The sequence below is a fragment of the Rissa tridactyla genome, chromosome 9, assembly GCF_028500815.1.
Source record: "Rissa tridactyla isolate bRisTri1 chromosome 9, bRisTri1.patW.cur.20221130, whole genome shotgun sequence".
Classification (NCBI taxonomy): Eukaryota; Metazoa; Chordata; class Aves; order Charadriiformes; family Laridae; genus Rissa; species Rissa tridactyla.
Genome location: NC_071474.1, coordinates 12,613,860 through 12,626,972, shown reverse-complemented (window position 1 = coordinate 12,626,972; position 13,113 = coordinate 12,613,860). Strand labels below are relative to the sequence as shown.

At 40.4% G+C, this 13,113-nt stretch overlaps 1 protein-coding gene across 1 annotated transcript in view; it reads right to left on the bottom strand.

Annotated features, from left to right (window-relative positions):
• Positions 1-13,113, bottom strand: part of FBN1 (fibrillin 1) — a 155,200-nt gene that overhangs the window by 76,448 nt on the left and 65,639 nt on the right. The window contains exons 10-15 of the mRNA XM_054214339.1: positions 12,197-12,355; positions 8,657-8,815; positions 7,187-7,327; positions 6,263-6,382; positions 2,672-2,797; positions 420-542 (exon numbers count right to left, since the gene is read on the bottom strand). Of these exons, the coding sequence (XP_054070314.1) occupies positions 420-542; positions 2,672-2,797; positions 6,263-6,382; positions 7,187-7,327; positions 8,657-8,815; positions 12,197-12,355 (828 nt within the window). The remainder of the gene's footprint in view (positions 1-419; positions 543-2,671; positions 2,798-6,262; positions 6,383-7,186; positions 7,328-8,656; positions 8,816-12,196; positions 12,356-13,113) is intronic.

Here is a 13,113-nt window from a genome sequence, read left to right as displayed (position 1 = left end):
ACACCCAGACAGGAACGGGAGAAAAACCCGTTTTTGAGCAATGAGCCAGGATGTTTGGGTGGCCAAAGGCAGAAAACCTTAAAAGGCCAAACACAAAAAGTGAGATATACTGGAACCAAACTGCAGAAGACCTCATAGGCAAAAAACCGTGGAGTTTAACTAGGTCAGATCACACAGTCCTTGATCAAAGAATATTTCCCACTGGCTGGTTCGGGCGGTTGCTCAACATTGTGGAGAAGACTGAGTACCGTCTTGCACAATGACAAGTCATTCTAACTGATTAAAAAAGCATATCTGACGAGAACTCTGCCCAGTGCTTCTTCTCCCCAAGGATCACTGTAAGGAAATAAGGCGATTCTTGAAGCTACCAGAGGGATGTGACTCACAAGCTTTGGGAACCCGTAACTTATTGCGCTCACCTCTGCAATAGCGTCCATCAGATGCTAACTGGAACCCTGGTTTACAAATGCATTTAAAACTGCCATCTTCATTGATGCACATTCCATTGAGGCACATGTTCCTTATGCTGCATTCGTCCATATCTGAAAATGTACATAATAGACATAATGCTCATGTTTCAGTAAAAGAACTCTTACTAGATAGATCTGTAAGATAAACCTTAATTTCTTTCTCAGTTGTCAGAGGTATACGATAATCAGAAACGTATGATGGGACATACTGCACTGTCCTAGAGGATGTGTCAAAGCAATGACTCTGTTTTTTCATACTGAATCGTTAGCATATAAAGGTATGCATCCAAAAAGGAGGAGGAGAATGAAAAACAGATGAGAAACTGGACAGCTTAAGAACTGCCAGTTGGTAAAAACCCTAAAAAAAGTGAGAAAGGTATGTAATTGAAGAGGCTTCGCAATCTTCATGTACATAGAAGCTAGGTTAGAAGCAGCCTCCCAGTTGGAATGGTAAACACAATTTGATGTTACTAACACCTGAAAAGTGAGCAGTGGGCATTTGTGTTTGGAGTGAAAACTTTTGTAACTTCCACTGTCTGAGTCTAAGATTTATATGTGGGAGACTTCCCAGCACTGTGCTCAAGCATGCATTCTGTGGGCACTTTCGACATCAACTTCCATTTAAAATAAAACTTACTCCTTCTCTGAATTCAGCATGACAGGTCACATAGGAGGGTACTTACTAATCATAGCTTCATACTAGCTTCTGACCTAATGGCATAGCATGAAAGATTCAAATAGGAAAAGGTGGAGGTCCCAGACACCGCTTGTCTGAACCCTGCACAGTTACTCGCAGGAAAAAAAAAAAAAAAAAAAAAGGCAAGTACAGAGAATTCTGTGCTTGATTTGAGTAAGCTTTTATATCCGCTTAGCCTTTATTTCGTCCTGGCGCAAATGAAATTAGTTTTGGACGTTACATCCAAAAAACTCAGCACTATTTACCAGTTTCATCTAAAGGACTATACACAGTTACATTAAGGTATGGCACAATGCCATGGTCTATACTGATTAGTGTGTGTGCACATGTATTCCTAAGAACAAAACTTAAGGCATTACACTGCCAGAGATGAAACTGTTTCATAAGTGGATGCAACAGACATTCTGGCAACACATGCAATGGAATTAAAAATGTTTTACCAGACTGCCGATGTCCTGGTTCTTATTACTATTAGCACATGGTATTTAGTGGGAAAGGAAGAAATCAGAGTCGAGTTTTTTTCCAAAATATATTCATTTTAAAATATACTTAGTCAATATAGTTCCATAGTAAGATATTTAAAAAGCAGCTTATAGTGCTAAACTGTATCTAAAAAAGAGTAAGGAAAAACAAAGTCTTAAAATGTCTGTCTCTACCAAGGATTAACAGAATCACTACTAGCACATAAAATCACTGGATCATAATGACATTACAATATATTCGGAATCGTGCTATTTTCCTTAATATTGCAGCTGTCTTGGACAGAAATTACACTTCTAGACATGGTGTGTTTTCTTTTTACTTACAGGCTAAGTCAGACAAAAATAATTTATGATTTTAAAAAAAAAATCGTGTATCTATCCCAACCAGGAATTTTGGCATTAAGTCTTTGAGCTGAATCACTGAGATAATATTCTGCCAAAAATGTTTCTAAGAACAGTGCTTGAAATTCCTTTAACGTATGAATAGATCATTGGGAACATTCCCAAGGACCTTGGGAAGCATGATAAAGAACATTCTTCTTTTTTTCCCCCTTTACTAAAGGTCTGGGAGGTAGGAACACATCAATTATGTTTACAAATTTTTCTTAAAACAGTTTTTATGGGTCAGACCAGACTGCATCTACATAAAACACATTGCTAGTCACCCAGTAAGATCCCATAAAGCATGCTGTTAAACACACAGTAAAATCAGGCAGCATGTGACTTGTGTTCTGGTTTAAAACGTACCACTCCCATCAAAGAAACTGCATTTTGCGATAGTGGTATGTGCTATTTCTCCTGCTGGACAGACATCCCGTTGAGGATTGCCAAGCCAAGGCTCCAGAACTGGCTGCAAAAGACAGTTTACTTGCCCTCCTCAATACAGCAAAAGGTATTTAGAAATTTGATTCCTTGTTCCTTCCATCCCTCCCCCCCAGCAGAGGTCCTTTTCTTTTTCATTGATGTGAATAACCCCTTGCAACTGTAATTACTGATACGGGGTAACTTCAGAAAAGTCTTACCTTCACAGTTTTTCCCATCAGCTGCCACTTGAAAGCCAGCATTACACACACAGTGAAAACTGCCATCTGTATTTATGCATCGTCCATTATTACAGATACGGCCATTCTGTAAACATTCGTCAATGTCTGAAAGTCAACCAAGAAGAAAAATAACATTTTGGGTTTTTTCCTTTTCATACTCAAGAGGAATTTTTCCCATTTCCCCTTGCCCTAGATTTTTAACCCTCCATGGAAACTATATTCACCTGAAAAATGATTTATCGTGATTTCCATAACTGAATGTTATGGGGGTGGAAAAAGTTCATCAGCTTTAGAATTTCAAGTTGCTGTGAAAGAATTTCAGTGAACATTACCCTGCAGCTCGCTCTAACAAGAATCAGACCCTTCCAATTGTTTTTTTGCATTTTTGTTCATCATGAAAATATTTTTACTGAAGTTTAACTTAACAATAGCTAACTACTGAAGGAAAAACAGCGGAAGCTTGTCTTTTGCTGCTGCTTTGTAAGATAACAGGAAAGTTCGAGACTTTCCCACCTCAGAATATATTTCTCCTGCTTATTTTATATTTGAAACATCAGCTCCTCATTTCCCTCTCTCTGCAGGAGGTGCTTGGCAAGTGCTTTGGAGGACCTGAATAGTGATATCACACTAGGCTGGCAGCTCTCCCTCTCCTCTGAACGAGGGGAGAGGAGATGCTGAGACAGACTGTCTAGACATTTTTCAGATTGCTCAGTGTTCTCCATCAAGGCCTGGACCATCTCCCAGAGATTCCTGCACACAGGGGACTCTGCTTGCAGAGATCTCGACCAGTCCATGCAGACCTATCTATCGTGCAACCATGCTGTCTTCCCAAATATGCTGGGGGTGCCCTTCCCCAGGCCCTCTCTGCGGAATCATGTTGCTGCGCTTCAGGAAGAAGCGGAGCACAGGGTGTCCTCCCAAACGCCCCTGGTCTCTAGGCACCTATCTGAGGGGGAACAGACGCCTCGCGAAATTGTGAATCCCTATTTGCCGCCTTAGCAGTGCAGTAGCTCTGGGAAGCTGCTAAGTAATCCCTGAAAACAACCAATTTGCAAGCAGCAACCAGGCCAGCAGAGGTAAGAGCTGCTCAAGTGACAGCTCACTCCAGTGGCAGCCTGCAGCCCTCTTGACTTCCAGCAAAAGCGTACAGGCTTGAGGAACCTCCCCTCATTTGATAAAAAAGCATTATCGATCAGCAATGCATAAAAGTGAGCTTTCTCTCTGCTCAGTCCCTTTCTCCCGACTTTTGTGGCACTTGGTTGTACCTGAGCCTGTCTTCAGCTACTCCGCCAGCTTTCTTCCTGTAGCAGAAATGCTACAGCACCTCAAGATTTTTTCTGGCCTCTTAATTTTTAGAGTTCATTTGGATTTGTACTTTTATGCATCTGATGTCATCTAAATCATGGTGCAGAAAATTAACACCAGAATCTTGTTGTTCTTTATGTACACGCAGCTGACCGGAGACCCACCGCTAGTTTATGTTACATTTCTAATTTTCAAATTATGAAATAACATTGTGGATTATTTTTTCCCCCTTCAGAGAAACTCGCAAAAACAAAGCTCCGCTCACACTGAAATGTCCGTAATTGCTGCCATCTCCATGTAAGTTCTGACCTCCTCCTTTCAGAAACATCAGGTAGATTATAGTAAGCACTTAGCTCTTAAAAGCTTTAACTCCTATCCATTCACAGGTAATCCTCATAAAATTTCACTCTTTTTTGAGGTCCATTTTAGATCCCCTCTTCTGCAACTGAAAAGCATTGTTTGTTTTGATTACTAATCATAATGTGACAACTTTATTCATCTATGTCTCCAATTAACATATTGATTCAGCCAAACTCCTACTAGAATTATATGGGATCCTAACGACAGTTGCATCAGTAGCTTGCAATACAGACTGCAATGTTTAATCAGTCATCAGACTCCTCATGCAGAAAAAAACCCTGCCCTGGAACCTCAGAGCAAGGAATAGATAAACATCTGGTCATTATGGAGACTTCATTTTTCAAGAATGGACGTAAGGAATACATTTGCAAAAGCGTATCAGCACAGACACATCTGTGTATGAAAAAAATAAAACCTCAACATACAAAGTAGTCATGCGAAGTAATTTTACAGCAAATGCTGATTTTGGCAGGCACCAGTGCTATATGCGTATTTTGCCAAGTGCACCCCACTAGCCTTTTTCTTTTCCCTAAACTAGTCCTAAAAATTCCTTTAGAAAACTAAGATTCTGCACATTGTAGCATTTTCTGAACTGCCTGTCAAGCAAGCACAGTTCCCATAGACTGCTAAGGAACTGCTAAGTGACCACACTTTAATGCCATTAAGCTACTGGGCTTCTGACAACCATGTGTTTGTGTAATGAATCAGTCAAATTAAAAGCGTGTGACAAAAATGACTCATGAGTAAATTCATCACCGCTGAGACTCCACTTCAGCACTCCTTCACCACTAGTCAGCTGAACTATGAAGATGCTTCCGCGACATGGCTGTTTGGCAGCAATTAGGTCAAACACTCCCAGCAACATGCAGCAGTGGTGCTGGCTCTGCATGTCCTCCTGGACTGGAGTAAGCTTCTGCACCGCAAATACCTTTCTGATTCACAAAGGGACGAAAAAAAAGCTCACGCAAATACAGATAGCTTTCTCCTGGCTTTTTAGAAACTCTCTGCTTCCGAATGAGTGCGTGGTTAAGGAACCCTCCTCCTAGTGCAGAAAGCAAAATATGAAGACAAGCTGGGACTCTGAGCACTCAAACATCCTGTTTCATTTAGATGCTTCATTTCTTATGGAATATCAAAGTAGTCATTCCTACTCCTGCCAGAATTTTCTCATTATGACTTAACTATAAAGGACTGCATCCACCTTTGCAGTCAAATTCCCACCCTAGAACATTTTGGGAGCCACAGAACTCCGACAGAGGGCTGGCCACTGAGGAGCTACACGTTCCCCACTCCTATAGGAAGACAGGATGAAGACCATCAGGAATATTGTTGAGCCTGGTCTTCAAAACACCAATAATGGGGATTCTACAGCTTCTCCACCTAGCCCTTCCCAGTGCTTCACTACTTTTCCATACCTTATTTAAGTTTTCATTGCTGTAATTTATATTCTTTCTCTGACAGTGGGCAGGGACAACATATGGGCACTGTACTCTTATATTTACCCAGTAGAAGACTTATCTTTCCCTCCACCTCTCTTAATCTTTTAACAGTCTTTTATAGGTAAAGGGTTTCTCCAAAGTACGGATGTTTAATTGTCCATGAGAGATCCTCAAAAAGCAAAAGAAAAAATTTCTCAATAGTTTACAAAAAAGAAAAAGATGTCTCTTCCACTTCAAAGTCACAAATGGTGCCAAGATACTTTCAGTACAAGACAAAATGTCTTTCTTCATAACCCAGTCTGTGAACAGCCAGTTCAGGCAGGTTAATAATTTTTACTGCCATATCCAATTTATTTTTCTTTAAAAAACCCTCATATTTAATATACCTGTTAAATTTTGCCCAAAACTATTTTCTCTCCTGGTATGTATACAATAGTACAAAAATGGCTGTAAAACCATAATTTACCTCGGCACTCAGTTCTAGTTGCTGTGCTCTGATATCCTATACGACACTGGCATATATAGGATCCCTGGGTGTTCACACAGTCTCCACTGATGCATGGATTCTTTTCACATTCATCAACATCTGCAAAAAACAGACAATATATTTTTATTAAGACATTGGTTGAAAGGTATTCGGGTCTGCAGGGGTATTTTATTGTTTTGTAGTTGGAGAAATAGCGTGCTTCAGTCTGAAAGGGGACACCACTGAATCCCCAGTAAAAGGATCCCATGTTCTAAGCTAAGCAGGAGCTGGGGGAAAGGAGTACTCAACACTCTCGCATGTGTGAGAGGTAGACACCTTAATCCCACACCTCCACATTCCCAGCCCCACTGGAGACATAGATTTTGACAGAAGCAAAATCTTGCATGTAAGAGACAGCTAATCGTTGCTCCTACCATCAAGCTCTGGCTGAGTTCCAAAAATTAAAGAGCTCAAGAGCGCAACAAGATACTCCTGATGGACTGAAAGAGGACTTGTAAATCTTACTAAATCGGAGATCATGATTGTTTTGGGGTTGTTTTTTTTTTTAACAATACGTCATTTGCATACTCAAAGAGCTGGTAGCATTTTAAAGAGGTCATTTGCAATCACTAACGAGCACATTATAGTCACAGGTTAGTAAAACAAGAAACCCTTACTTCTGTATAATTTTGCAGCAAGTCAGAAGATTTGTTAAATACCGTCTTAAAGGCAAAACTGCTGCAAAAATAAGTTTGCAGTTGAAAGCAATTAGTTCTTGAAAGCATATTTACTGTTTGGGGTGGGGGTTTTTTGGAGGGGGGGTTGTTTTATTTAAGAACTCAGAGTTATTACATTGTGTGGAAAAGAATTTTTCTTCTTTAAAACAAAATTCCCCACTTTGATTTACAGCAGAAAACCACATACCAATGCATTCCCCTCTAACATCCAGTTGGAATCCTTTGTTGCACTCGCAGCGGTAGCTCCCAGGAGTGGGAATACAGCGCCCATTAAGGCAGAGATGTCGGAACAGTTGGCAATAGTCAGTGAAGTTCACCGGCAAGATCACTGAAATAATAGAGTTGGAAAAACGTTTTAATAGTTCACAATAATAATTTTTGGTAATCTGCAACTTGTGCAGCATTTTCCATTAAAAGTCAACTGTTATCTTCCATCATAATGAGAATTACATAGTAAAATCAGCATTGGGAGAAAGAAAATGGCACTTTGACTCTTAGAGATTTGGCTGAAAACAGCTAGCAACCACTCTTTTTTTTTTTTATTGTGGCAAGTCTGATCCTGTTTTCCTCTTCTACAGGACAAAAAGGGACCAAGTCTGCTCCTATCTAGAGGCAATGTGGGTACGTGGCACTGCAGGGACTCTACTCAAATCCTACAGTAGCAAAGAGCAGGCAGACTGGTTCGGTTCTTCATTTTCATAGATAGCAGGGGGAGAAGGGGGCAGGGATAACGCTGGAAGGTGTGCCTATACGGTCTTTGGCAGGCAGACGTGAGCTGGCTCTGTCCGTACTCCCAGCTGACCAGAAGCTGTGCAGCTACGTCAGTGTAGTGTCAGGCCTGAGTTAAGATACTTTGCCTCTTAGGCTTATTAGCTCAGCTTGGTGCTGAACCAAGACTAAATAGTTTCAGCTGGTGCCAGTGCAAGCAGAGCCTGCTTGCATCTGCACAGAGCATGGGCGAAAGGAGCTTGTGTTTACTTGCAAAAGAGCGTGTGGCTATGCCAAATGATTTCAAGTGGCACATGCCTACTGCAGACTACGTAGGCACGTTGTAAATCCCCTGAGCAAGGGACAGAATAAGGAATACATCGTTATTCTGCTCTGGCTTCCTCCTTGCTCTAGAGAAACCTAACCTACCAATGCGTATCACTGAATAAGTTCTTTCCCCGCATTGGGTCAGCCTCAGTGTCCACCAGACTAGTATTTTTATCAGTACATTCCACACCTGGCCAAGCGAGAGTGAAGAAAACAACCTGAAAGAAGCTGCTTTCTCCCAACCAAGCTCTTTAGTAACTATCATAACCTAGTCAAAGAGCTATTCACGTTCCTCAATATCGACATGCAGCAAAGCTCACAATAGCCTTAAAATAACAGTAATTTAACTACTACAATAGAAGGGCCTCAGTACAGAGAGTGAGGATGTAATTTTTGAATCCTGTCTAAATAGGGAATAAGATCTCACCACCAATGAGATACACTTGCTGTAAGACACATGGTACCAAGCTATGATTAGAGGGATACCCATGGACTGTATGTCCACATAAAGTAAGCAAAAGATACCAACAGTTGAAGGGAGCACCATTGCTTCTGAGAAATACATGTTTTTAAAGAAGCTAAATGAAAATGGTGCAAGGAAAGGTTACTATTTCTTTCTTACCATGAGGTGGTGGAGCCCGAGATGGATAAACGATTTCTGGCTGTTGAGGAGGGTAAACACCAGGAAGGAGTGGTGGAGGGATGACCTCAGGACGACTCGGAGGAAGCTCAGGTCTTGCTGGCAGCAGAGCAGCTACTGTGCACAATTTGCGATACTCATCTGAAACACGAACACATGAATGCTGCTTTAGACTTGTAGCCTTTCCATTTAATCCAGCTCTCACCCTTTTCACAGTGTTTCAGATTAGCAATAACAAACCTTAAATAATCTGGAAAATCTGAGCCTGTATGTTTTCTTCATAGTAACAAGCTTTGTTGTGTGAATCAAGTCATTAATCCATAGGAGAATATCAATACTACCTGTCAGAAGACTGCTAGTAAAACAATAAAATAACAAACATTCTGGATATGAAATTAAACAGTGAGGCGGAGACCTGATCTTAATCTATTTACCCTTCTTTCAGGCAAAATCTTTGATGAACTCAGTGGGAAGTTTACCTAAAGAAGGACTTTTGGACTTGATCCCAAGTTAATTTAATACAAAGCTTGCCACAGAGTTAGAAAAATACTGAACAGGGAAAAAAGCCCCGTTTCAACTGGATTTCTTAAAAGCTAACCTCCTAAAACAAAGAAATATAAATATAAGCAATGAGGCAAAACCAATTAGAGAACGAATATACTAACATGATTTCCCTGTGAAAATGAACTTTGCCAATAAAAGCAGAAACCCAATGAGGCTTAAGGAGCATAGACAAAGAGAAACCGAGTCAGATCCACACCGAGTTCATTCTTCCCCAGACGATGGGAAAGTGATCTATTTTGCTGTAAGCACAGTCTATGCTGAGTGTTATGCATCCTCCTACTGTTTATCTTCATTCGTGGCATCTGCCCTACTGCCCCACTTTTCCTCCTGCTCCTGATTCTTTTGTCTTTGGGAAGTGTGGGTTTGGAACTTGTGATCCAAAGAATGCACGCAGAGTATCACAATTAAACACCACATTTCCAGCTGACCTAATTCATGTCCACAATTGGTGTGTACACAAATAACTATTTGTGCAGCCAGTATCTTTGAACTTCAAAATTTTAAAGTTTATGACACAACAGGGGAGAGGAATTATATAATAAAAACAAAATGCTACAGAGATGCATGAATTCCTGAAACAATACAAAAAATGAGAACTGAAAAATAAATTCAGTGTTGGGAGAACTGAGGTGGATATTTCAGCCTTCAACACTTTCATCTCACTTCTATTTCCACCTGTAAAACACATTAGAAGCTCTTCCTGAATCACAAAGGATTTGTTAAATAAACACGGTAGCCTAAAGTTCTGCTTTTCCTAATTATGATCTTTGCATTTATTTTAATGCTCTTAGGTGATCTGTTTGTTTCATGTGTCACTGCATCTCCCTCTATTGTTCCTTAAAATGATTTTAGTCTTTAAGTCATTCCCAAGAAGATTTTATTATATTATGTATTGCATTTTGTTTATTTGGGGTTTTTTTCCTAGCTTTCTCTTTTTTGTATTCAGATGTAATCTGAATCCACTCTCAATCAGTGGCCTACCTGTGATAAAACAGACATTCAGAAGAAACAGTGTCTGTATGTACGTACACAAATTCCAATATGCAAATGTTTGCTAACGATGGTGGTTTTAATAGTCACTTCTCTAATCACACTTTCTCTACAACACACTGATCAGGCTTTGCAAAAGAAACAATACTGTATTTCTTTTTCACTCTAGTTTGGTAATACCCAATTATCCAAAGCCAATCCACCAGGAGCCTAGGCTTTCCGTGCAAAAAGAAGCCGCGGCCTTGGGGCTGCCCATCAGTTGAATGGAATGAGCACACACGAAGGGACTGCTGAGGTGAGAACTGAACACACGCACGGCTGGATGCCTGAATACCACTCTTAAAGTATTTATAGTGTCAATGGTAAACGCCGTCATTGCACATAAACAATTATTGCCATGTTATGCAAAGAAATACAGTGCAAGCCCTTTTTACTGCAACTTTAATCTCCATGTATAATTTCTAGCAATAAACAGCCTATTTTATAGTAACATCTGGGTCTGCTGCCCACACTGAAAATGCAACTGCTTGGTTACATTATGCATCTAGTGCTCCACTTTATATTGCAGTAAATTTCCATTTCAGAGTTAGAGAGACTTTGGGCCACTGACAGCTCTGAATTCCTCATCTTGCTTTTTCAGGATACATTAAGGAATAACTGAACTTGATTAAATAATGACAGCAATACATTACATACACGTAAGTCCTTTCAAAGAATTTCAAAGCACTTTGAAAAGAGTAATTTATAGTCTCAATTTATATTCCAAGTCGGGGGGGGGGGGGGGACAACAAAAAAAAAAAAAAAAAAAAAAGTGGCACGTAACCATGATCTGGAAGACCTTGCATGGATTTATGAGTTAGGAAGGCCTGGGTTTTAGCTTCTCCACCACGTCTCAGTCTGTGACCTTGGCCAAATTACTTCACTTTTCCACCCAGTTTATTCACTAGTAAGATATGAATAATTAGAAAGTATGTAAAGAAAATAGAGACTTTGTTAAGACTGAAAGCTTTCTCCTTGTCTTCCTATTTCAGATGAGCCTCAATAGATTATTTTGTTAGCATTATCCTAGCCAGTCTTGGACATTTAACATGTTTAGATATTATTAATGAGATACTGACAGAACCAGGAAGAGTCTTCCAAGAGTTCTGATCATAGATCTCTGCTCCAGTATTACGCAGTTTCACTCAAAGGATTAGAAACAAGAATAATAAACACTCCCATACATGACCTCTGACAATTTCTTCAGAGTTACACTGCTACAGTGTTACAACCCCCATTCCTCCCTAAACTCCGCACCTCCCTTGATCTCCTCCCATCAATCCTTAAGTTTCTTGCATTCTTCTTTTCTAAAGCATTTCATTAGGTCTCCAGTCCTAAACAATCTGAAAAACATCTTTCTTCCACTCCCTCACACTTAGTTTCACAATCTGCTCACCATCTCTAAAGTCAAATCTTACATTATCTGGGGATCTCAATACACAGGGAGGCGATAAAGTACAGCACATTTTGGTAGCAGAGAGAAATAAGGTTCTGTCAAACTTCAGGAAATAAATGGCACCTCAAAGCTAGACATAGGAGGAAGGAAACCCCAGTTTTCCCATGAGAATGAAACTGCAGAGGGAATAGGGATCTATTAGAAGGCTCTGGAGGAAGTCACTTGAGCCTGAAGAGGATGTTGAAAACAAAATCTGAATCAGGTAGTGTTGGAATAACCAGGCTAAAAAACATTAATTAGCAACAGATGAAATCCTTTGTTTATGTCTGCTTGCCCTAGCCTCCTGGGGGTCCTGAGCAACCCGCCATAGGAGGCTCTGCTTTGAGCAGGGGGGTTGGACTGAATGATCTCCCAAGGCTCCTCCAGCCTCAACCATTCTGTGCAGTTCTTTAACGAAAACATTACTGACAAAAGAAAATCACTGCCTAATTCAGTGTTCAACCATGGTCATAAGAATACAGGTGGATTCATACCGGTGGATCTGATCGGGCACATTTCAGGAGCGGTGGCTGCACCAGAAGACCAGCATCGGCCGCTGTCACAGCAGCACTGCATTTTGGACAAAGGCTGGGGGAGCTGACCACCGCAGCGCCCGTTGGTCAGAGAAGAGAAGCAGTATCCAGGACGCACATCTAGCGAGAGAAAGAAATGGATATGTAATCATCAGTCTGATGAGGAATGTGACTTTCACAAAAAGGAAAGGTCCCGTTGTTCTTGATTGATTACATTATCGATGACATAGCTCTTGCAACATTACAAAAAATCAGAAAACAAAAGGCAGAAAACCAGAAAAATCTAGATAATATTTGGGCTGCTTTGGATTCAGGTATAATACCTCCTGTAAGAAAGCTGCAGTGAAATATGGAACAGCAATGAATTAATGGAGGCAAAAATAGAATAGGAACGTCTATTCAGTATATAATAAAATATGCTTCTGTGCCCCCAAAGAAAAATTGCAGTGACATCTCTATTAAAGATAGTACCAGATCAATTCTGTTTAAGCTTTGATTTGAAAGCCACTGATGTACACCAATAAACTCACAGTATTGCAGCTCTCAAAGCATTAATTCATTTTTCATTAGTCACGGCTTCCCCAGCTGAAGTATGTAGTGATTTGACAAGATATAGGCTTGCAGGCAATGAAAGAGGAACACAGCTTTAACTGGTGCCATCACATTGTTTATGGAGATGTGCTGGCTTCCTGTCTGAAAAGAGTAAGCTCGTGCTGTACAAAGAACATCTTGTACCCAGAATTCATACACTCAGCTCTAACAGCGTTGCCCAGAGATCCCCCAGCTTAGAGAAGGGAGAGAAAATGTGGATGGGAGCAAAATAGAAAAAAAAAATTAAAAAAATATCTTGTGATACAATCTGAAGCTCTGAGCAATTG